The 25329-nt window shown below is 34.4% G+C and overlaps 1 protein-coding gene across 1 annotated transcript in view; it reads left to right on the forward strand.

Moving 5' to 3' along the window:
• The window catches only part of GABRA2 (gamma-aminobutyric acid type A receptor subunit alpha2), a 55495-nt gene that overhangs the window by 12842 nt on the left and 17324 nt on the right, over positions 1-25329 (forward strand). The window contains exons 3-7 of the mRNA XM_032444111.1: positions 11057-11124; positions 17167-17387; positions 19631-19713; positions 22724-22867; positions 23656-23808. Coding sequence (XP_032300002.1) covers positions 11057-11124; positions 17167-17387; positions 19631-19713; positions 22724-22867; positions 23656-23808 — 669 coding nt within the window. The remainder of the gene's footprint in view (positions 1-11056; positions 11125-17166; positions 17388-19630; positions 19714-22723; positions 22868-23655; positions 23809-25329) is intronic.

Raw genomic sequence — 25329 nt, forward strand, 5'->3', positions numbered from 1 at the left:
AACTCTGGGAGTATACTGGGAGTATGTTTTAGAGGAGATTCTGGGAAATGCTGATATCTGTGAAGCAGCTTGGAGACATTCAAGTGAGTCAGCCATGGTAGTTTTGAGGCCTACAGTACATTTCTTGTCGGCATGGATTACATGATCTTCAAGTGAGAATGTTTGTATTATTAACTAGGTACCAAAAGAGAAACTGACAATTCTGTAACATGTTGAAGTGGGATTTAAAAAGATTGCCCTCATAACTGTGTTATTAATTTCAGTTCACTTGTGGATTATTTAATTCAGCTATTAATATGAATCTCTGCTGGATCAAAGCATGAACTCATTGCTTGTCTTGTTTAGAAAATAGCATGTCAGCAATTGCAGGGATCGAGAAAGTGTAAAGAATGTTACTATGTTCTCATGAAACCTGTGTGCTTTGATGTGTTAACATACCAATTACACTAAGCTGGCTCGAGAAAGTCCACAATAAATTTTTTGAGAATGTTAGACTAGGTAAATATTAATATCCTGTATTACATATTTATTTCAGATACCTTAAAATGGGAAATAAGATCTCTTAAAATAGGGTCTGCTGTTTAGTTGATAGATGCGTTAGAGTGGTGTCTATTTTTTGACTGCACACCACAGTCCTCTGAAACACTATTATAATGTAGACTCCTTTCTACTCTTGCTCTCAGATTTTGTGCAGAAAGAGAAGGCAGTAATGGCACCCAATCTCCTGACAGAAGTGGTCCAAAGAATGTTATGTCAAGACAGCAAAGAATGAATGAAAAAGAAAGAACAATATTATCTATTAAAAAATATGTTCAAATCTGCTGCTGCAATAAATGAATAAATAAAAACGCATTAAGAGTACTTACTAGTATACAGCTGCATTAAATAAAGGCAGTAACATTTTCTACCCTTGATTCTTGTTATGCTTGAATGCAAAGCATGAAGCTAGGAAATGAAAAAGAACTGTAGATCTATTTTTAATGACTGTACAATTTAGTAACCGTGTACTACTATACATGGATCTGAAAGGATCTTCATTTTCAATGCATGTGAATTTCATACCTTGCTCCAATAGCAGCTAGCCTTGGGCAGATACTGATTACTGGTGAAAATGAATGCTTGCACCAGAACAAGTAACTTTTCAGATCTTTATCCCAATTTCTTTTATCTCCATGGTTCCATCTTTTTTTGTTGTGGCTGACTGAGACAAATATTCTCTAGTAGCTTCACATGGAGCCAGCAGTCCTCATAGGAAGATTTTTTCACTGACTGTGAAAGCATGTGAGCTGTGAAATGCCACCTGCATGTTAATTAGGTAATTTAAAGCATGATAAGCACTTGAATCAGTGTCTGTTTCAGCTTTGAAAAGATGGTGTGGTCCAAAGGGTGCAATCTTGTATGTTTTATGTGTGCTTTGCCACAGTTCTTTGGTCACACTTTCCAGTGAGTCACTACAATTTCTGCTGCAGATGGGATTTGACCTCCTTCAGGGAATTATGAAAATTTACTTTTGCCAAAAGTTAAGGTAAAGCTGCCTCCTATAATTCATACTTTTACCATGAAGTTGACAAGTTAACAGCATTAACCAAAATGATTCCTGAAATCTAACCTGCAGAAAATCTACATTGGGTGACCTCATTTAGAAAAACAACTGGGCCCGTGTATAATATGGTTTAATGCTGATGTTTTATGTCTCATTTGAATTCTGTGTAGCTTTGGTTTGCAATTAAACTTGCAGCTAAAATCAAGAGAGTCAGGTCAGGACATGCTGTACAATAAAGGCATATCTTAAACAGCCCAGACGCAGCCACTTCAAGAGAAAGAGTAATTTGAGAGATGCTGCTGTTTTAAAATAATACTAATTTTCTGAGTAGATGTGATTTGGAGTACAGAAGGGGCTGGCAGTGTGACTATGTCAAATACGGTGATTTGGAAATGCTGTGACTTTGAAATATAGCAGAGATTAAACCTGAAATCATCCTAGAAGGATTTGACAGGATATTCATGACTTTTAAGTATCAAGGTCATCAAATTCAAACGTTTTAAGAAGAGAAAAAAAATCTGAATATTAATTTCTAAAATCTGAAATAATTTTGAAATTTGTTCTGCATTACCTATGTGTTACAGTTTCCTTTCTAATAAGAGAAACTTCTAAAAAATATGGTTTTATAAAAATAATAACTCTTCAATCCCTGCTTATGTGACAACATTGATTCAGACTGGTCCAAATCATTGCTGCTTCAGTTTGTCAAAGTGTGTTCCCTTCCATTTCCTGACTTGATCTTTTTGTCTTACTTTCTCTATCTCATTCTTCAGACAGTGTTGAGGTTTCATTTTAGCTTTGTCATGTTTGTCCAGTTGATCTAAACAATGCAGTAGTCCCATTTGTTACTCAACTTGGTTATTATATGCAATCTCTTTGCAGCCTGATGGAAGCTGTACTGTCTAAAGGGATGCAGCTTAATGCTGACATTTCATCTTTCATTTGAATGCTGTGTAGTTTTGATTTCTTGCCAAGTGTCTTGTCTGTTAGCTAAGTTCTTTTCACTTTTGTACTTCAGCCTTTCAAGTAACCTATCTCAGTAAGACCACATTCACTCCAGCCAAACTTCACTATATTTTCACTTTCATATTTCTACTGAACATTATTACCCAAATTAAAATGCCTCATAGTTGTTTTTCTTTTTGAGCACATTTCTTTCTTTCTTTCTTCTTCCTTTTTTTTTTTTTTTTTTTTTTTTTTTTTCCTTGTGGATGAGGATGTAATTAAAACGGAACAAATGGGAAATTTAATGAATTTTGTGGAAGTCTGATTTTATGAGAACAGATTTCCTATTACCCATATGTTTAGATTGCCCTTCCTTCAGTTCTTATTCCTATTTTTAGCATACTGTCTCTCCCTTTGTAACATAGTCAAGACTGCAGTATATAATTACCCAGTTGTCTCAAATTTTTATACATACAAATCATCCAAGTTATAATAATGTCTTTACAATGAACCTGTAAATTGCAGGAATGCTCTGTTTAAAAGATGCAGAAAAAAAAAATCCAGAAATATGTCTAGGCAATTAACTGCCCTCTTAATCACATGGCAGTTCATACCTCTAGGACTGGAAAAATATTGCTTGAGGTGCCAAAAGTCTGCAAAGTTCAGCAATAATGGCATTTATTTATTCATTTCTGAATTACTTTGAACTGTCTCTTATGTTTAAGTACCAGCAGAATTTAAGCTAGAGCTTAACTGTCCTGATGTGATATGAGCCACACCAGCCAGAATGGCCTTCTTGTCAGGAACGCATTGCCTTCTGGCTTAAAAATTATTTTGTCTCTACTTGATTTGGAAAATGTACCTGAATTCATTTCTTCTGCTTTCATACTATCTTATCTAGACTTCTGGTCATTCTGGGAGAGTTGCCCTTTCCATTGGGGATGTTTTAGTTTGCATTAAGCATCTATGAACATATCAGGGTTTGGACTGAGACCTGTGTTTTGTACATAGAGACGTATTTGTCAGTGCCTAGGTTTATGGACATCATACACAGTGGAATTCATTGCTTCAAACATTCAGGTCTCCTTTGTGGAATGTGGGAAAATGTAGATGTGTCGATAAACCTCGGAAATTGTTAGGACATATCCTTAACTGTCTGCAGAAAGAGCTCATAAAGCTAGTAAAGTAAGTGGGGTTCTATCCATCTAAGCATTTAATAGTGCTGAGCAAATGCATGCAGCAGAAGCTATTTCTTGCCCACAAAGGTGAAAAATCCAGGTCTGGGTTGGAAAATGTTACCAGTCTCCACGCTGTTTTTTCACAGTGGTTTGTCCCCTCCTTTTGCTATTCCTGCTCTCCTGAAGCGTGAGTGGTAAGATGAGCTGATAGCCTGAGATGATGAAAACCTGAGAGAGATAGCACCTCTTGTCAATTTCATGATTTAAATTAGATACATGAACTCAGGTTACTGTGTATCTGGGTCTGGCTTGACCACAAAGGTGAACTTTCTAAGATGGCATGTTTCCTCAGCCTTTGGGAGGAATTGTTCTGCTTTGTATAAATAATTAGATATTGAGCAGAGACTTCGATTTCTGTCTACCACATCCCATGAGTACTGCTAGGCTGTGGAATCAGTCTCTTGTTTGTTTTCTAGCTTTATCCCTCTGTGTCTTTTTGGCCTTGTAATTCTGTAATTTTATATAGTTTAAGGAATTCATTGGGACTTGGTTGAAAGCCAGTTCTTTAAGCTGCTTGGCAGCAACAGGATATTTTTGCCGTAAGGTGGAAATACAAGCAGCCAGGGAATTTTGGGTACTGACAGTGCTAGACTGGAGTTTGGGACTGAGGGAGACTCAAACAAATATAGGTGCAGAATTTTGTCATTATTATCTGGACCACAGGGACATTCAGATTAACTTGTATTGATTTCAGTGGCAACTTGTAACTTAAATAACATTGAAGAGCTTGTCCAATACGCTTAAAGAGATAAACAGGCACACAAGTTACGTCTTGAGCCCTATCCACAAATGACTTTTTAAAACTTGAGTAGGGAGCCTATGATGTAGTTAATACCGTAGAAGAAGTTAAAACTTTGCCTCAAATACTGCTCGGATCTAAGTTTTTCATTCATAGGGGAAGTTTTTATTTTGTAGGTGGAAACAGTGCTCATATAATTTACACTGGAATCTTACACACAGAACAAATCTGAAAAACTACCTGACTGTGGAGATAATAGCTCATTATATGAATTACAGATGTGCCTTCTTTTCATTCCGTGCACATTTTGTGAGTAACTAACACATAACTATTATAACAGTAGCTCTTAGAGATACTGTTCTTGCTGGTAAGTACTGTTAAAGATGAGATTTAAAAGAGAAGATTCTTTCAGGTTAAAAATTTGTCTTTCCAGTAAATCAAGGATAGCGTCAAGGCTCTTGGAAGTGAAGTAATCATATCAAGGAGAGAAGTGAAGTTGTTTCTTTTACAAAGTTAACTTCAGTTTTCAAATTGCAGCTGTATTTATTTTTGTCCGTGCAGCTTTGAAACTGTTGTAATTTAGCAGTAGATAATGAATGGAGATGGTGAGTAGTGGGATGGAAAAAAACTGCCATAGAAAACACCAAAAGAACACAAACCCTAAAAAAACAAACAACCCGCAAAAGCAAGAACTGGCAGAACAATGTTTTAAAATATCTACAGTCCATAGGAATTTGCTGCTCTCACAGCTCTGTGTTGCACGACCTTCTCTGACCCCCTTATTCTCTTCCAGCCAGAGAATGACTTCAGCTGTCAACAGGCACACTAAAGAGCTTGTCAAATAACAGCAGTTCATTGAGTTCAAACAGTGTTTGATGAATTAAGAATCTAGATGTTTTACCTGTGCAATTCCTGATTTGTATTATGAATGACAATTTCAAAGCCTTTGGGCAACACTGCCAACCAAGTCCTTGGAGACCATATTACAATGTCAGAACAATGTCAATTCTAGTTAAATATTTTTAATAGCAAAATAATTAAAGTAATTAAAGCAATATTGACCTTTTGACAGCACTTCCACAAAAACTGAGAAATCCTCAGTTAAGGCTCCCACAGCAGTCCAACTTGACCTCCTTTTTTTTCTTTTTCTTTTTCTTTCTTTTTTTTTTTTAAGGCTATTAAAGAACAGTGCTTCATTTTCACTTCCTTTACATGCTGTAGCAGCCCTTCAATTACAGTCTTGCAGTGTTCTCCTGGGTACCACTTATTCTAAATTTAAAATGATCTTTTTAAGAGAAAGATGAATGCTTTCATGCTATGCATTAGAACTGCATATGTGTATTATAAAAGCTGAGTCCCACCGAGAAGTACTTCTGATAATTTTTGATTACCACAAGCAGTTTGGCTTTTATTATAGCTGTCCAAACCCTGGACTTATGGTTTTAGTTCTACTGGCTAAAAGTTTGAATGCATAAAAATTTCCAGTCTGATTTACTAGCCCGTTTCTTGAGAAGATGACCTCTATATATTAATAGATAATGCAATTTCTTGTAAAGGAACACTGGGACCTTGCTGATAGTTCCGTCTGAAGGCTTCAAGATGAGCATATTTTTTTTTTCTTTATTTTAAACATACCTAGAACCAGCCAAACATATTATAATTCTACTCTCTGTGAAGATTATTTTTTTTGTCCAGGAGAACAGGAATGAGAAAAGCACAGATTATTCTCAAATGTGAGAAAAATTTAGAAAATCTGTTTCACAAAAGATACTTTTGTCTTTAGAGTTCTTCAGGAACAGGAATGCTCTGAAATCTATCTAAACCAAAATATCCAGCTACCCCACATCACACACACTGGAACACGGTTTATCTCTTCTATGAGAAAAGCAAGCTGGGAGGGAATATTGGGAATAAAGAAAAGTTTTGAAAATTGCATGATAAGTGGTACTCCAAAGGAACTCATTCAAAACTGAATTGCCCCTGTGGAAATTTCTAATTTTGACAAATCAGTAAGTGCTGATGTGGAATCTTTTCATATGACTTTTCTGACCATCTCCATTACTCAACCTTGGCAAATTTGATGCCAGGTGATCTACTTCAGCTGAGCTAGCTCATCTGCTGAGTAACAAATTAGTCCATGTGAAAGGGTATCTTAATAGATGGTAAGCTGGCAAAATGAAGTGGACAAAGGTACTGATAACAACTCTAGCTAAGCTCTGAACTCCTCTTATAATTTTTGATAAGTCAATGATGTTAGCATTTTCCAGTGTGGAATTTTAATGTAGAATAACTGACTTCAGATTTGGCAAAATACTGTACATTGTATTATTTATGTATTGCTTAATCTTTCTGCTTCAGTTTCCAAAGTATGTAGAAAATGCAGATAATAGAATTACCATCTTCAGAGAGAGGTTATGACAATTAAATATTTATAAAATACTAAATGTTGTTCAAACAAAATAAACCTACCAGCTTAACAGAAATAAGGATCTATAAATCTGTAGTTTGGTGTATTTAATACTTATTCTTTCATTTTTCAATACTGGTAGCATGACAGATCAAGTTAGTAAACAGAATCAGCCTAAAACAGTTCTTGAGAACCATCTGAAACAGCTTGCTTACCTTTGGCTTCTGTCTTCTGAGAAACTGGCCTAAACTAAGCTATATTTCTCTTTCAACAGTTACAACTGCTAAAGGCAAAAACAACAGTATTATAGCCAGGCTATATTTGCTGAATTTCAGAGCACTCCAAGTGACGAAAAAGATTTATATGTCTTATTCTGTGCCTGGTGTTTTTTTCCTTAATGGCAAAATCAGATGTAAAAACTCCATTCTTACCCATTCCTGTTCCTGGTTCTTCACTTAACCTTCCATGAAAACAATTCAGAATAACTTAAGAGCTCACAAGTGTAAATGAGTTAGCTGTCCCTTCAGCCAAAAAATGGCTTGTCTTCAAACACTGGGCTGTTTTTCAACAGCACTAAGATTCCATCAATTAACACACTCTTGAAAATCAAGCTTTTACTGAAGTGTTGACGTATCGATTAAAGAAAAGAGTTTTATTGTGAATAGACCTCATCCTTATTTATTCTCAAAAAAAGAAACTTGCTCACAAATGTATGTTGCACTGAACAATTGTTAGCTTAGTATATTCCTTTGACTTTTGCAGAAGTAATTTTAATCCAGAACTGTTTGATCTCCAGGGACTGTGATGACTTTAATTGTTCTTAACAGAACATGAGTTATAAAAAGCCTGTAGCTGTGTTGTCTGATGGCTGAATTCTGAACCAGAAGTCCTTCTGAAACCATGCTTTGTTTCTGGGAATTGTTTTCAGTAAGTTACTGCTGGGACAAAATGGTGTGTTTTAACACAGACTATTTTTTTCAGAGTGAAAACTAGAATATCTGTTGCAAAAAAAGGATTTGCTTTTTTTTTCTTTTCTTCATAGATAATGATTACAAAACACTGAGTTTCTTTTTATACCTCAGAAGAATCTTTATTGTAATAGTAAGTAAACAGTGAAGAAACAAGGCTCAGACTGCTAATATTAACAGAACATAAAGGGAGTTATTCATTAATTGTTGTACTTCTGCTTATTACATCTTTAAGATACTGTTTCCTTGTATGTGAAAGATGTGAATAGAAACATGAAATATGCAGAATCTGAAGCAAAAAATGGAAGAGGAAATAAAAACTGTTCAGTTCTTCTTTTCTGTTCTTCAGTCCTTTAATTTTTATTTATTTAATTTTAATATTATTTTTTCTCTCATGCTTTTCCTAGTTCTGTTTTCTTATATTCTTTGTTTTCCCTGTCTTCCCATCTGTTCTAATTTTTTCAGCTTCTTTTGCCCACAGGAGGCAGTGGCCTGGTGGAGTACCTGCAGTTAGGATAAATACTCACTTCAGGGGAAAACAGTTGCACTGGAACTTACTGCTGTCACCACTACCTGGAGCTATGCTGACTTAAGGCAGTTATTGGGGACAGAAAAAATGGTTATGATTAATTTACATTAACTCTCATTCCTGAGGCTATCTCAATTATGAAAACCAAAAATGAAGTTCTTATAGCTAAGAATCTCTAGATAATGTAGATAATGTCTCATTTTTTCTCCCATCCATTCCTCTTCCACTCCCCCAGTCATAAATGTCCTCAAATCCAAGGAAAATTAGGATCCTTGTTTCGAAGTGGTTAATGAATACCAAGAAGAGGAATCTATAGGCTGTTGTAATAGCAATTCAACAACTGCAGTCAATTTGTTTGTCCTTAGCTCTGTTGTCTATGCTCACTTCTGGTCTGAGGATTGATCCAGAAGTATATAGAAGCAGTGTGTGAGAATATGGAATGTTGGTGTGTTTGTGTTGTTATTGTAGTTGTTTTAATTGAAGCTTAAAATGCAAGGCCAACATGAAGATCCTATGTCCTTTAATTTACTGTATACAAATTGTAAAGACAAGTGCTATACCAGATGCAAACAACATTTTGCATTAGAGCAGAATTAAAAGAGGACCATGCTTCCAGCTATAACTCTTTTACAGGATGGAATGGGGGTAGATTCAGATTTGCCAAGTGCATTTAAAGCCTTTGGTAAAGTTCCTTTGTATTTTATCTGTGTAATTAAAATTAGTCCTGGTTATTTACTGCTGGGATACTTGATCATTGGCGATATATTTGCAACATCAGTGTTTTTCATGGAACCATAATTAGGTTGTATGTTGTCATTACAGTACAGGCCAAATTTCACAGCTAGTGTCTGCAGCACCGTTTTACCCCCTGAAGAGTAGTCTGTCTTGTCACTTTTCTGTTTTGTGTCAGCCTGCGCCAAGTAACCATTTGGAGAGAATAATCCTTTTTCTGGAGAGTGCCCCACAGGCATCATATGGTCATGTCATGGTTTCTGACCATATAGTTTTCTGAACTATATCTGTTGTTTCAGAATTCTATTTCAGGTGTTTTGCTTATCCTTATTGAATATTAAAAACAGCACAGACCCAGCACTTTCTGTTGTCCATTGACTTAAAATTAGTTTCTAAGCTTTTTGGAGTAGAAATCAACTCAACTTGTGTATGAATGCTACATATGGAATTATTGAGGCCTCTGTCACACAAATTAACATCTCTCTGGTGTGCAGGAGAGTTGCATATTTTGAACTTTCAGAGTGTGTGGATTAGATATAGTAAGAGTCAGCCTTTATTTATATGCTTAAAAAGTGGAAGTGATCCTGTGAGATATTTTGGGAAGGGAAGGATTTAATAAGCTCTGTACTAAGTTCTGTACTCTAATAAGCATGCTTCTAGTGTTGTGTTGATGAAGTTTCCCTAGAAGTGAGAAAGTAGGAATGTTTCTTCTCCATGCTCCAGAAACTAGCTGAAAGCACTGCATCACACCCATCTCTGCACTGACTGCAGCTACATCTCTTTGACAATACACTGCTCTATGTGCAGTGTTGCCTTTGCCCGGTGGCTGGTAGAACCTCTCCAGTCTTGGGTGACCACTTCTGACTTCTTCCCTTCTTCTAACAGAGGACACTGATTATTGACCTCAGTACAATTATATATAGAATCTCTCTGTGCCACATATTTGTCAAAAGCTAGTATTTGACAATACAGAAACTAATAACTATCCATATTTAATGATGCTTAAATAAAGAAATGATAATACAATAGCAAGATCACTGAGATAGTAGGCAGCTATAACGTTTTTTGGAATGAGAAATTCTCATTTGAGTCAAAGTGCCAATGAATTCTGATATTCCTTATCCGACTGGTAACTGGCTCTAAGGCACAGAATTGCTTGTGTTGACTCTCTTGAACGCAGGCATCAGCTGGCAATGGCTGTGAGAAATTTCCTGCAAATGTGTGCTGTCCCTCTTAGTGAATACCATTCTGTTTTGAGTCTAATTGAAAACTGAAGACAGAAAGCTCAACAGTTATTTGTCCCTGCAGTACAGTATTTAATATTCTGATTTCATGGCTGTCTGGCTCTAATGACTGGGAAGTACTTTTATTTATTTATTTATTTTCAATATTTAGAGTATCATAACAATGTCTCGGGAGCATCATGTATCAAGGGAAATAATTATTATGTTAAAACATACCAGTTAAACATGTGCCCAATTAAAATATAGGACTTTGCTGAGTTTTACACTTTGGCTTTGAAAAGGAGGTTCAGGATGAAGAAAATAACTTTGAATCAGAAATACTTTAATATGAATGCTATACAGTAACAGAGATAAAACCTCTGCAACAAAGGAATTTTGTCTTTAGAACTGTACTATCTTGTTAAGTCCGAGACCGTGTAGTTACTTTTGCTATTAGAAAAATGGGACACATATGTGTGGTTTCTGATAGTTGTACAGTAATGTAATTGAAATTTACTACTTTGGAGGACTTTGGAGGATTCTTTTCTGATAACCTCTTTGTAATTGCAGTATAATTTCACAAGGTAGAGACCTCCAGTGTTTGCCACAAAATACTGGATAAAAGAAGAAAATAAGGACAGAAATTTTCTCAAAATGTCTGAAAATTTTGTATAGAGAATTTGAATTACTATAGATTAAAAGTGATTGAATTATTTTTTCTTTTCATGTCAGATAGTATTACAGAAGTCTTCACCAACATATATGTGACCAGTTTTGGACCTGTTTCAGACACAGACATGGTGAGTTTCTGAATCTTTTGTGTCCATGGTAAAAGATTTTATATGCACTATAAGTAAATGAAATATACTATAAAACTGCTTTCAAACTTATATTTGACTTTCACTAATAGTGGGCAAATTGGGAGTAATTTTTCTGAAGCTAGAAAGTGCCAGATTCCGAAAGTTCCAAAGTTGAAACTTGGTTTATAGACCTTATATAATACACTGTTATTAACTATTTAGTTTGGATCAATGAATCTTCCAATTGTTCCCCTTGGCTGTACTTTAGTTCATGTTCTGGAGCAGTCTTGATGCAGGTGAAATAAATTCCTCTTGGATGAAACTAAACTGCACACTTACTGCATGACCTGATTGAAGTTAACCTGTAATTATGCCTTCTCAATATATAGCTTGGAAGTTGGCTCATAAACTCCAGTTCTACAGGTCTGATCGGCAATGTTAGTGCAATTTAGTAACCTAGCATTATGAGAAAAAATCTACCAAAACAGTGGAATTCATGTAAATGTAGTCATCAGTGGTTCACTTTCTGAACAGAATTTAAGCAGAATGACAATACATGAAAAGATGTTTCAGGAAAGCAAGTTTATCTGGCCTGATATTCTCAAGAGCCTAAAATCCAGTGTGTATTGTTTTTGTTACGCATTTAGGGTTTTCATAGTCACTTAGGTCTACTAGCGCCAGCAGGGACAATGAAATGAAATTAATAACATTATAAAGGAATAAACTGTCAAAATATTTATTTAATCACAATTTTTCATTAAAAGAGCAATAGAGAAAGAGCACTGAGGCAAGAGGTCTGCTGTAACTCACTGCAAATCATACAAAGATTAGGGAGAATGTGTTGTACTAGTGAAGATCTTCATGGATATAACATCTCTCATAGGAAAGAAGGGAGGGACAGTATAATCAGAAAGTTCTGCCCTTTCCTACCCCTGCTGGCTCCTTACTACATGAATGCCCTGTGAATATATGAGTTATTACTGACAGGTACAATGGAGAAATGGATGCGAGGCTAAGCAAGATCCAGAAAGCAGGTTATTCTGCCTAATTGTGGTGAAAAAAAAAATGATGAAATTTCTTATGAATAGTTTTAAATATTAATTATTCTATATGGAGTAATAAAATTATCTACATATATTTATATGTGTAAGAATATGAATATTTTTAAAACCAAGGAATATGTCTTTTTTTTTTTTTTCCTATGAAAGCTTTCATGTAAGGCATCATATAAAACAGGAAACATTTAGATTCTGCAAGCTAAGCTGCAATGAAATGAGATGTTTTACTAGTAAAGTGTGCATTTTTAAGGGTATTTGCTCACTGATTAGCAGATAGTCAATGATTTGAAGAGTACTTTCTGCTATTTGATTAAAAATCAAAGACTCTTTTGCAGACTGTACTTAAAATAAGCTGCTACCACTAAAATATGTTTGTACCCATACTAACTGTCTTAGAAAAATGCTATTGTGTATTAATCACAGTATGCAATGTTGAAGAAAATATCAATATACAACAGGAATTTTCAACTTCATTTTGAGGACTAAAGGGAATTAAGGAAGGCAAAGAAATTAAGCAGGATTAAGCAAGTTTAATTTTCACTGTTTTGTCTTTCTAAGTTTTTATTTCTCTGAAATGTTTCAGTATTATGATGCTATGTCTTATAAGCTTCCAACCAGACGAGTGATACAAATTTATTTTGACATTAGCCTGAGAGAAGAAAGGCTGCATTATTTAAAAACACAAGCCAAAAAATGAACAGAACATATGAAAAATGAAGCTCCTTTGAATTTTCTAACAAGAATTATAAGGTTAAATTATGACTGAAGTGGCTAATTAAAATATCTGTAATTAAATTAAAATCTTTTTTCCCAAAAATTAGTAAATACTTTTAGATCCAATCTGGTAGATTGGCACAGTAATAGGTATGCTGACGGTTATGATTTTGTCAGAATAACTTTCCTTCCAGACTCACCTCCAATTTTTGCTTCTAAAATTTCCAAGATAGCCATACACCATACAAGTGCTGATCTCTTTCAGAGAACAGAATATAAATAATAAATGAAAAATATTTTTCCTCCGCAAAATATACTTACTGTGTGTAAGATAGCATACAGCTACTGAGAGCCTCTACATGAGATCTGCAGAATGCTGTGTAAGTATTTGTAAAGTACTGTCTCATGACATCCTTTCTAATTGTCACTGGAAACTGTCATTCTTACTTCCCTATCTTACACAGTTAGCAGATGACAGGACCTAAGTCAGTTTTATCTGAGGATTAAAATTAACAGGTTTTCTTACAGTTCTACATTCCAATTTTTAACTTCAGCTTTTTGTTGTATTGGGAAAGCTTTGTTTATTGCAGTTACATCTGTATTTTTCCCTTTTTCATAGAGTCATAGAATTTCCTTTTTTGGGATGGACCCACAAGAATCATTAAGTGTATTTCTATACAATATTTTTTCCTAAATGTCTTGCTGACAGACTTCTATTTTTTCACTTTAGAATTTTTGTTCAGTTTTAACTCCACTCACAGAGATGGTTTTATTCAATACACAATGTGGTGTTGTCAGCCTGCAATTAAACTTTCAGTGAATGGTTTTTGCTTTCCAAATATAGTCAGCACACAAATTTTAATGAAGGCTGAAGATCAAAGCCAGGAATGACCAGGTTTATTATAGCATCTCTTGCTACTATTGAGGACAGTACTTCAGAGAAGTGGCTGAACTCCATTTTTCTGTTTTTCAGATTTCCTTATTCTGTTTTTCAGACTTTTTTTTTTCTTTCCCATAGAACTTGGAGTCTTAGCTGTTTCTAAGTGATTTTTTTTCCCCCAAAGATTAAAAAAAATACAGCAATCATGTTTACTGTAGGTATTATGTTAGTTCAGTAGCAGAAGAAAGAAGAAAAGCAGAAATAAAAAATACCTTTGGTTTTCTATGTTATCGAGAGCCTCTATGTTGTCTATTAATTACTTATATTTCAGAAAAGTCATTAAATGGATTGCACTATTCCCTTTCATTATAGACTAAGATTGTGGCCTTTGCAAGTTAAATCTATTGGTAATTTTGAGGAGGACACCTCACATGATGGCTTGCATAATTTCTATCTTTTTTTTTTTTTTTTTTTTTTTCTGTTGAGAAAGACTGTTTACTTGTGCAGTATTCTGTCAAGTAGATCAATATTGGAAATTCATTTGTCTGAGACTGTGCCCAACTGGTGATATTAGCTCCTAGTGTAACTCAAGTTTGGATTCCTGTCCCAGGCACCAGGCATCCATTGTATTTCACAGTTGCCCTTTCTCTGTGTCTGAACAACAAAAAAAAGAGTAATAGGAAATCTTTGTATTTTCAGTAATGTGAATAATAAATTGCAGACTTTAAGTTAACCCTATTTGTATCTTTCCCATTAATCTCTTATCCCTCCACAGTGCGTATTTTATACTCAGATTTAATTCCATATCAGGTCTATGGAAGCCTTTCAGAGAAACAGGTTTTCATAAATAAATTTGAATAGGAAGGGATTATCTGCCCTCAACATCATGATTTAAACTGGCTAAATGTTGTTTATTTTTTACAGAATTTCTAATACTTTGTTTAGATTAAATGCTTAGGCAAAAATGACCCAAGTTGGCAGAACGAGCAGAAATAAAAGATCTGAGATCTATAGAAAGAAAAATGAGATTTTATAGCTGTCGTGGTGAATGGAAGGAGATGATATTTGTGATGTTTCACACCAAACACTGGATAACTCTCTTTTTCCATCTTTTCAGAGCAACATGTTCTATCAGATAATGTTTTCCAGCATGGATAAGAAGGAAAATTGCCAGTAGAGAGAGCAGAATTACCTGTAGATGAGTTAGGATTTATCACTGGGATCTTCCAAGGCTACAGATCAGGTTTTCTCCTGTTTGTTCTGCTTTCTAAGCTGTGGCTATGCATCAGACATGCTTTCTTGAAATGTTGCTGTTTTGATTTAGTGGCATTTCATGTTTACTTTTTTCTCTTTTATATCTTGAGTAATTCTTTTTATATATGATGGAAGACAATGAAGAAGTGTAACCTTTGAAATTCTTTATTGGAGACATTATAAAAATTTAAGATTTATATTCTAAACATTTATGTGCAGGGGCTATTTTTCACAGGATCTTCTAGGACTTATCACTCAATTCTCTTGGATTTTAGTGGAATTTCAAAGCCTTGCTTCCTCAGGCTCTTCTTTCCTCTTCTGTATACCTCAAACATCAATCTTCTCATGCACAGCAACGATTTATTGGCAAAGCCTCTCAGACAGATATGATTAGGAAGATTTTAGGACTTTTTTTTTTCCTTGAATTAACTGATGTTTCCAGCCAGATTTCATATCAGATTTCATTCTGTCTGTCTTCATACTTGTCTTCAAGTATGCAGTTTCTGCTGCTCCCTATCCTCCAAGATTTCAGTTGATTAGTAACTTCCCTTGATCTGTAACTGAACTGTTAGATTACTTGGAATCTGTAAATGGGATTTTAAATCACAGGATAGTTAGCAAATAAAACAACAACAAATTAGCAAAGAATACAGAACAATTAAATGTGGTATATAATGGAGAAGTAGGGAAATTATTTGTCATGAAGTAGTGCTTGTTTTCATATGTTTACTAGATTACTACTGTAATAACTGACATTTATGTTAATCCTAAGAAATTAATTTTCAGTGTATTATAGTGTTAGTTTTGTTTAGTATCTGCATAAAATTATTTGAAATAGAAAAATGCAAAATTGTATTACAGTAACACAATGCCTCTTGATATAGATATAAATTGGGTTTGTGAGTTTAGTCAGATGACTTTATAAGCATCCCATTATATCACTCTAAAAGGATCTTTCCATGCATTTAATACAGTCTTTAACTGCAACTACTTTCTCTCCTACCTTGCCATAATCTTTTGGACAACTGAATTTTCTTTCTTTTATTCCACATGCCCTTCTTAGCTTCTGTCTCTGTCTTGTAAAAGGTCCTTGCAGCTCCTGCGCTCACAGAGGAAAAGAAGATGAGAAAAACTATTGCTTCTTGCTCTCTGCTTAGCACTTGTTTGCAAAACAATATGATTGATTGAGGAAAAATTTCAAGCTTTATTTATCAGCACACGAGAGAGACAGAAAAATGTGGTATGGACTTGATAAGATCCTTGAAAACACTTCTGTGTTCAAGTAACATGAATATTGATGGAAATTTGTCAGAACTTGTAAGACATGGCAGTGGTACAGGCTGTTGGAATATAGTCATGTTTTGAAATCATGTGTCCATTTTGCACTTGCCTAATAAAATTGAAATGACAAATGACATTTGCCAGTACCCAGAATACAGTTTAATTTCAACAAAACTTCTATGATTTTTTATTTCCTATCTATATGCCGTGCTGACGACCAAAACATTAAGACATTTACAGTTCCAATTTAAATTATGTGAACTTCTGCGGTGTCTTTTTCTTTTCCCTCTTTCCCTCTTTTTTTTTTTTTTTTTTTTTTTTAGAAGAGCAACAAAAAAGCAGCCAATGAAATATCTAAAATATCTAAGTGCAGGAGTTTGATCCAAGAGTGTCATCAGTGTGTTTGCTAATAAAATGTGTGCATTTACAGATCTTGCTTCTCTTTTTGGAACGTTCTTCTTTATATCAATCTGCTTGAATATATTGTGCCATATATTAATAACCTTGTTTTTCTTCCTTTCAGTTTCGGACATTTTCTGTGCTTTTAAAGTGCTCAATCACCCTCCTACAGGTGCATCTGCTGCATGAACATCACGTCCTTTTCTGCATTTTCTTTTATTTCTTAGTTTAAACTAACTTTAATGAAATTACTTTTGTCATGAGTGCTATACGTATCAGGTACAGAAATCTAAATATTGAAAGGGTTTGACACACAGAAATACAATTTTATGTGATCCTTGTTCTGCCCTGACAAAATTTTGCAAAAGGAATTTTACAGCCAATGTTTCTCTGATTTGTTCCTCAAATGCAGATTAATTTTTCAGTTAAAATAAGCATATCTTTATTCCATTATAGGAATACACAATAGATGTCTTCTTCCGTCAGAGATGGAAAGATGAGAGGTTAAAGTTTAAGGGCCCAATGAATATTCTTCGATTAAACAATTTAATGGCCAGCAAAATCTGGACACCAGATACATTTTTTCACAATGGAAAGAAGTCAGTTGCTCATAATATGACAATGCCTAACAAACTTTTACGAATTACAGAGGATGGGACACTGCTGTACACAATGAGGTATGTATTTTTTTTTTTCTCTGCTCATGTTATTTCCTGACACAGTTTTTCTGGTTATCAATTATGTAAGGTTACAAGAAGACTCTTTTTTTTTTTTTTTTTTTTTTTTTTTTTTTTTTTTTCCACATCAAGAGAACTTATTTATTTTCCAGTTCTGTTACAAATCTATTCAAATAGATCAGTTTTTCTATGTGTTCCTCAATTCTCCTGAACATAATGTAACAGATTGAAAGATACAGAGAGTCTGTATAAAATGCTTTGAAGCCTGTAGATGGGAATTATTTTAGAATTGCTAAGGATAGTCAAAAGTTTATGCTCTGTCTCAGAACAGTTAAACTTGAATATATTCTGTCTGTTGCAGCACACAAAAGTAGACCACATGAAACATTAGGCAGATTTGTTACTGAGATCAATGGAAACAAGAAAACATATCATAGAATGACAGAATGTCTTAGGTTGGAAGGAACTTCAAAGGTCACCTTGTTCCAACACTCCTGTCGTGGGTTGGGTTACCAGCCACTAGATGATGTTGCCCAGGACCTCCATCTAACCCTTGAAATCTTCCAGGGAGGGGACATTCAGCATGCCTGAGCAGCCTGTGCCAGTGCCTCATCATTCTGAGTATGGAGTTTCTTTCTAACATGCATCCTAAATTCTCCACACTTTTAGTTTAAAGCTCCTTCTTGTTCTTGTTAAGTTCCCCCTTATCCTGTCACTATCAGACCATGGAAAAAGCTGATTCTCCTCCTGCTAATTAACTCTCTTCAGGTACTGGAAGGCCACAATGTGGTCAAGCTGAAGCAAGAAGGCTTTATAAGCCAGGCTAAACAGATCATAAAACTGATCAGGTGGTCTGTAGTAGATCCTGACCATCAGGCATCCTTAATATGTCTTGTCCTGAATTTCAACCCACAAGCTCTCAACTTGGTCATGGCTCTTTTTCTGAGACAATTCATGGGATATCTACTCCTTAACACAGAAGGCAACTCCTCAAACCCAGCTGCCCTGCCTAGGTCTTCTAAACTGTTGCAGCCCATAATTATATTCCAGTAAATAATTGTATTCCAGTTGTGAGATTTGTCCTTCCAGGTCTGTGTGGTACAAATTAGGTCGCTGTTTTTGAACTGTACCATGGTTTCCAGTTCTTTCTCCTAATTTCCCACGCTTGTACACTGGTGTAGAGTTATTTCGGCTGGATTATTGGCCTCATTATTTTCTTGTATGAGCCCTACCAAATTCCTATGGGAAATATCTGAGGATTTCCAGTCAGTTCCTAAAGTGATAGTGTTCTCTGTCTCTTCCCTAACTCTCAGCAGAATGGCCTTAAATCCTTCCTAACAAGAACTATGGAGAATATATATCTTATGCTTTAAATAAAATCTTGTCATTTTATATATATATATAAGTGTATATATATGTTAAACTTTTCATTTGATGGATGAAGAGCAACATAAAGCTCAGAAAAAATTTAAACCCAAAGGGGACGTACAGGATAGGAAGGAGAAGCAGAGCTTTAATTAATTAAACAATTATTTAATTATTATTTAATTATTTATTATTTATTATTTAACAATAACATAAAATACAAATATGCCAACACTTGTTCAAACTGTTTCAAATTTTTTTTTTTTACTGGGTTAATCCACGTATTTAACACTGCAATATTGCTGGGAATTTTTCACCAGATGAGCAGTTGTAACACCAGATGAGTATAGTTAACGTGTTTTCATGCCTATAAACAAACAAAAATGCTAATCACAAGTAACACAGAGGAAGAATAGCAATAGTGTTTTTAAAGAATGAGATGTTTTTCCATGCTATTTCACAGAGTCTTAGAAAGAATAAAAAAAAACATAGAACACAGTCTTTTTCTAAGTCAACTTCATTTTATGTGCTTTTGTAATGAGATTTTCAGAGCCATATAATCACATATGTGTCTCAGAATATTATAAGAAGAAAATGACAGTTCTTAAAAACCTTCAGTTACATAATTTATATTTTCATTTAAATGGCCATTCCTCATAGTTCTGAGGTTGGCTGTTTTAGTTTTTTGATGTAGTATTTCAGTGCTTTCTGAAGGAACGCATAAAAGGGAGGAAGTAAGAGCAGATCTAAATTTTAATTAGTTTAATATAACATTTCAGTTTCATCTCCTAAATACATATGAACTGTTCATTTTTGTGGAATTGATTTTCTTGTCCTGCTAACTGACTTAAATGCATAGTGGTCTTTTTGCCTTCTAGACTTACAGTCCAAGCCGAATGTCCAATGCATTTAGAAGACTTTCCTATGGATGTGCATGCTTGCCCCTTGAAATTTGGAAGCTGTAAGTGTGATCTTTGGTTAGTGAAAGCCTAACAGTGCTCAGCCATCACTTTATTTCAAACAAGTTGTAACAAGGGAGGTTTAAAACACAAGGTTGTGCTTTAAAATAAATAAATAAATAAATTGTAACCTGACATGTTGCAATTGGTTTTATCTATTCGGTATTGTATCTTTTAGTGTATTTTTAAACATTCTTGACACAATTTAACAGTAAATACTGTGCACCTAATTCAGCACTGCACTAATCTGCTGCTTTTACTCCTGAATACTAACCATAGTTATGAATACAAACCTAGGTGTCCATAGCCTGTGTAAAATGTACCTATTGTACACATGAAGAGCAAGTAAAGGCTTTGAAGAATGTCTTCATTTACTGAAAATTTTTCTTCCTCTTTATTTTACATCATGCTTTCTTTTCCATTCTTTAGTTAAGGCATAAATATATGGCTTCTTGTGATAAGAAAAAAAAAATTAAAAAATAATTCATTAGCATTTTGGCAAGTTAAATAGATGGACTTTGATCTCAATATTATTATTTTAACAGCAGTATGAATTAATTCACCTGTATAGCAGTCCTTCTTCTTTGTGAAATAGGATTGCATTATATGTATTTCCTGATTTTATTTTTTTTTCCATTATAATTATTATTATTTTGTTTTTTGCCTGCAGTCTACATTCTGTGCCAGGCTCAGGAAATGGCCACTTTTTTTCAAGGAAACTATATAATACTAATAAATGCTGGCCCTTCTAATTTTTACTGTAGCCACCACAGGTTGCAAAACAGGTGATAGGCCACCACTAAGAAGATCATTCATGAGATGAATGCTGTCAGAGCACTGCGAACGTTCTCTCCATAACACTGATGTGTACCACTTCCCTGGAGTTTGCTGGAAAAAAAGAAAAGAGCAAATTTAATTAAGCCTTTTTCTGATTATACTGCCACACTAAAGGGCAGCCTTAACTGTAGAGATAAAAGATGGTTAACGTTAATAATAATTTTGCCATGGAGACTTTTTTCCACTAAGTAATTTATTAAATTTATAGTACAAAATACAACTTAACTAAATAACACTAGAAATATTGGCCAAAACCAGCTGTTCATGAATAATATTCATATACATGTGCAGAGTAAGATACATGTTTGAGGGAGAAAAATACTCAATGTAGCCTCAAAAGAATTGATATAATACAAAAACGCCTATAATAACAGAACTGGTACTCAAGCTAAGCTGTTACTTCACAGTATGACTTGATCCACATTGCTAAGTTTGGAAACTGTTCTGAGTAGGTATATTGGACTTCGAGAGTGGGATTTGCTGTTTGTTTTTCTTTTCTATTTGTGAGAGTGGCATTTGCTGTTTGTTTTTCCTTTCTATTTGTTTTCATTACTAATTTGTTCTTTGTTCTCTTCCTGTGGTTTCTGCTTTTCCAGTAAAAAGCAGAATTAAAACTGTAACTGTGAGAAAAGTGATTTTAGGGAAGCTGTCTTTCTTTTCTCCTCATAGTCACCTGTGTTCCAGCCAGTTGGCACACACTGGAGGCTTATTTCTGTTCATTTTGAAAGGCTTCCCACTCATTTCTTTAACTAGAGCTCATTTCTATGCTTTCATTTTTCATCTTTCATTCTGGGACTGAATTTAAATGATGAATAGTGGTGAAAATAAGCCAAAATCCTGAGGATTTGGTTTAGCTGAGGCAAGTCTGCCAATAGTATATATTTGTCACAGCTTCTCATACATTCTGCTAATCTTACATTGCTAAGAGGATCATCAGCCTGCAAGACTGTCTCACTTTCTTTGTTGTGCTCAAGAGAAAAGCCAAGCTGGATGTTCTGGAGAAGCTGTAGATTAATAAATTGCCATTTTCCATCTTCATCAAAAAGTCTAACAAACAATGAAGAGTGTAGGGACAAATCAGAAATTGGCAAAGTTACTGATTTGCACTAAAGCAGAGGGCTTCTTGTGAGAATATGGGTAGTTCTAAGGGAAGTGTTAATAATGTCTGCATGCTGCCTGCCTGCTATGTTAGTCTTACAGTTTATGGCAAGTTGAATGAAGAAACATCTTTCAAGTCCTGCAGAGATTTCTCAAGTGAAAATGTTTGCAGTCCAACAGAAATGTTGCTTTTTTAATTTTCACTTCACTACAGATATGTATAAGATTTCAAGTGTACTTGTCTCAGTCAATCTAAGTGAGTGCACAATTTCTTCCGTCAGTTTTACCCTTTTCCTTTCATACTCCATTTGTTTCTGAGGGTATTAGATTGGAAAAACTTGCAGGTTACAGTTTTTTTTTTTTTTTTTCTTTTTTACTCATTGGAGAAACATTAATGCTATCTAAAATACTGAGTTGATTTGCTTCCTTTTTAGTTTATTTTGACTGACAAGGATAATTGTATGTTTTCTGATGAATGCAATGAGAAGGCACATTGCTTAATGTCAGTATGCCCCAAAGATACACCTAATATTTAGAACAGAGATATAAGAGTCTAAAGCTTTGAGCTTCTGCAAGTCTTTTAAGAACATTGTCACAGAACCTGTCTCCCCAGACTCAGGTATGAATAACAAAATGTCTGTGATACACTACCACGGTGAGAGTAGGGAAATGGAAGGTGAGAACAGTATAGAAATTATTTTTTTTTTTTAATTGTTTATCCAAATCTTATAAATTATTGTTCTTTTCATCTGGTTTATTGTGAGTTTTAGGATGCATACATAGCTGATCTGTGAGATTATTAGTTTTTTTTTAATAGTATGGAAAAATTATTTATACAGTTTATACCAATAAATTGTGATTAATAAAAACACAAATATATGCTCTGTTCCCGTGCAGCCATAAGTATTTATGCTGCAGTAAAGTCATTTAAAATATATGAACATTTTTTGCTAATCATTTTAGTTTTTTGGAGTTTCCTTTTTGAAAGGTAATTAGGTAGCCCTTCTAATTAGATGAGTTTTGATGTAAGTTGTTTGGTTAAAATTACTGACAAAATATTTTATCTTCTTTCCACAGATGCATACACAACATCAGAAGTGACATATATTTGGACTTATAATGCTTCAGATTCTGTACAGGTGGCACCAGATGGTTCAAGATTGAATCAGTATGATCTTTTGGGCCAAACAATTGGAAAAGAGACAGTTAAATCAAGTACAGGTTAGTAAAAATATGTTTTAAGAAATAGCACTCACTTTGCTATAATGAACATAGGCTTATTGTAGTGGTAAGCTACTGAAAAAAGTTATTAGCCATAGCTTATTTATGTGTGCTACATATAAATCATAGCAGCAATTTACCAGTTCTTTCAAGTCAGTAAGTAGCAATTAATAGTAGAAGTGAACTTCTCCCTGCTGACTTTTTTTTTATGCTCTATGGAGCTCAGTCTTGAATACTAACAATTGTAATCCAAGTCTTGGATGGGCATTTAATTTCAGATGGTAAATTGCACTTTTTGTCTACTAAATGGTAAAGTATGTTGTTTCCAACCATTTCTATCTGTCAGCATATTTTTGGTATTCAAAACTGGATTATCTACCTAGCTCTGAACTACGATTCTACATGTCAGGCTGTGATGGAGTGTTGTGATTCTATGACTGTAGACAGAGTTCTTAGGGTGCTTTGTCTGAATGCAGAGGGTTGCTTAAGAGGCCTGCAGCACCAAAATTCTTGTCAACACATACAACAGTTCATGTAAGTTTCTGAGTACTGATCTTCCATGGATCTCAGTAGGAATAAGGTGTAATTTTACCTTAACTTTGAAATGTTTGTGTACTGTAGGATACCTTCCACTACATAGTACATTTTGTTCAATTTAATTCCAGTATATTTGGTTCACGTAAACATACCAAAGTTTCTTTTACCATAGAACTTGACTTTCTGAAGATGATAACTTTTTGTTCCATTGTATTTGTTGTTTTTTTTGTTTTTGTTTTGTGGCACATTAGGTGAATATACAGTAATGACGGCTCATTTTCACTTGAAGAGAAAAATTGGTTACTTTGTCATTCAGACGTACCTTCCATGCATCATGACTGTCATCCTGTCACAAGTGTCGTTTTGGCTGAACAGAGAATCTGTACCAGCCAGGACCGTTTTTGGTGAGTATACTGAGTGGCATGTCTTATTTGCAACAGCTGAAGATGTTAGGAAGAATTTTTGAAGTGTGCTTGGTAAAGCCCTTTTTTTTGTTGTTGTTGTTTAAGTTACTTTGTAGAATGTAATGCTATTTTTAGTTGAAATAACTTTCAGCACGACTTTACAGAACTCCAGGGAATACCAAAGCTTTCAGAAATGAGTACAAGTGAGAACTGTCCTTATATTCTTGTTTCTTTTAAGATAAAATTTTTTTCACAGAATGGAAGATAGTTGTAAAATTCCCATTTAAAAATTAAATTTACATTGTTTTCTGAAACGTCTTTCTTCCACTGATATTACTCAATCATTTTTGCACTTAGTAGATATGAACATTTCTAAACATGTTTGTAAGCTTGCAAGCTGAAATTCTCTAAAATAAAACTTTTTCTGGGAGCCTAGAAAATCTTTCTCACTTATTCAAACTGGAATGTACTTTAGGATAGCAAACAACTTCAGCAGTGAAGAATGATACTTTTTTTCTTACATTAAGATTTTGTTCTCTTCTTTAGTAAAACAAAGTAACAAATGTCTTTTTAAATACATATAACTTAGAATTCTTCTAATCTGTTTGATTTTAAAGATAAAAGTACAACAGTGTTGGAATCAGCTATAAAACATAATGCATAAAATCTTATGGTTAGTCATTAGTAAACACCATGCAGTTTTCAAAAACATGCCAAACTCAAATGCATATTAAGTCATGCACAATGAAGCACTTACAGTTGCTTCTGGCAGAGGAAATGCCACAAAAAGTATCATGAAAATTGCAGGTTTGAATATGAGCCTTACTGAAGTCAGATGAAATGGGTCAGCAGTTTTAGAGGCACTAGAAGTCTACCATGTTTTCCTAGTAATTTAACAGACAGATACAATATATTTTCTTTCTTCAAATTCTTCTGTCAATTTGTACATTTTTGTTTATCTAAAAACATTTTAAATGATTTTTTTCCTTTTTCTTTGTCAGCCTTGCAAGTACAGTGTCAAATACTATACCTCCATCCTCGTTTTTTTCTGTACCACTTTCTATACCATTAGGACACCATAGCTGGTTTGTCCAAAAACAGTTTCCATCTCCTTTCCCTAAAATGACGTGTTATAGTACCACCAGCAAGAGGTCACCAGGCTAGTTTCCCTGCAGAGTTACTTCCCTTACTGCATACATCTTACTTGTTCTTTCTTTATTATTTAATTTGTATTTTGGGGAAAGAAGTAATATCTGCATAACAGCCTGCCACTTTAATTGGATGAGACTTTAATGTATTCTGGATAATGAACAGTATGTACTAAAAAACAGTATGATGTGATCATTTTGCCTGTATCAGGATGTCTTGAAGAAATTGAGTAGAGTGGTCACAAGAGCAGAACCATACCATCTGGTGATGTAAAATCCAAAATATATTGACCAAGCACAATGGATGTAGGGAACAGATAGCAATTTCTATTCCAGTATTTTATTTCTATCAAACATGCATACACCTCAGCAG

Source organism: Coturnix japonica, chromosome 4, assembly GCF_001577835.2.
Source record: "Coturnix japonica isolate 7356 chromosome 4, Coturnix japonica 2.1, whole genome shotgun sequence".
In the NCBI taxonomy this organism is placed as follows: domain Eukaryota; kingdom Metazoa; phylum Chordata; class Aves; order Galliformes; family Phasianidae; genus Coturnix; species Coturnix japonica.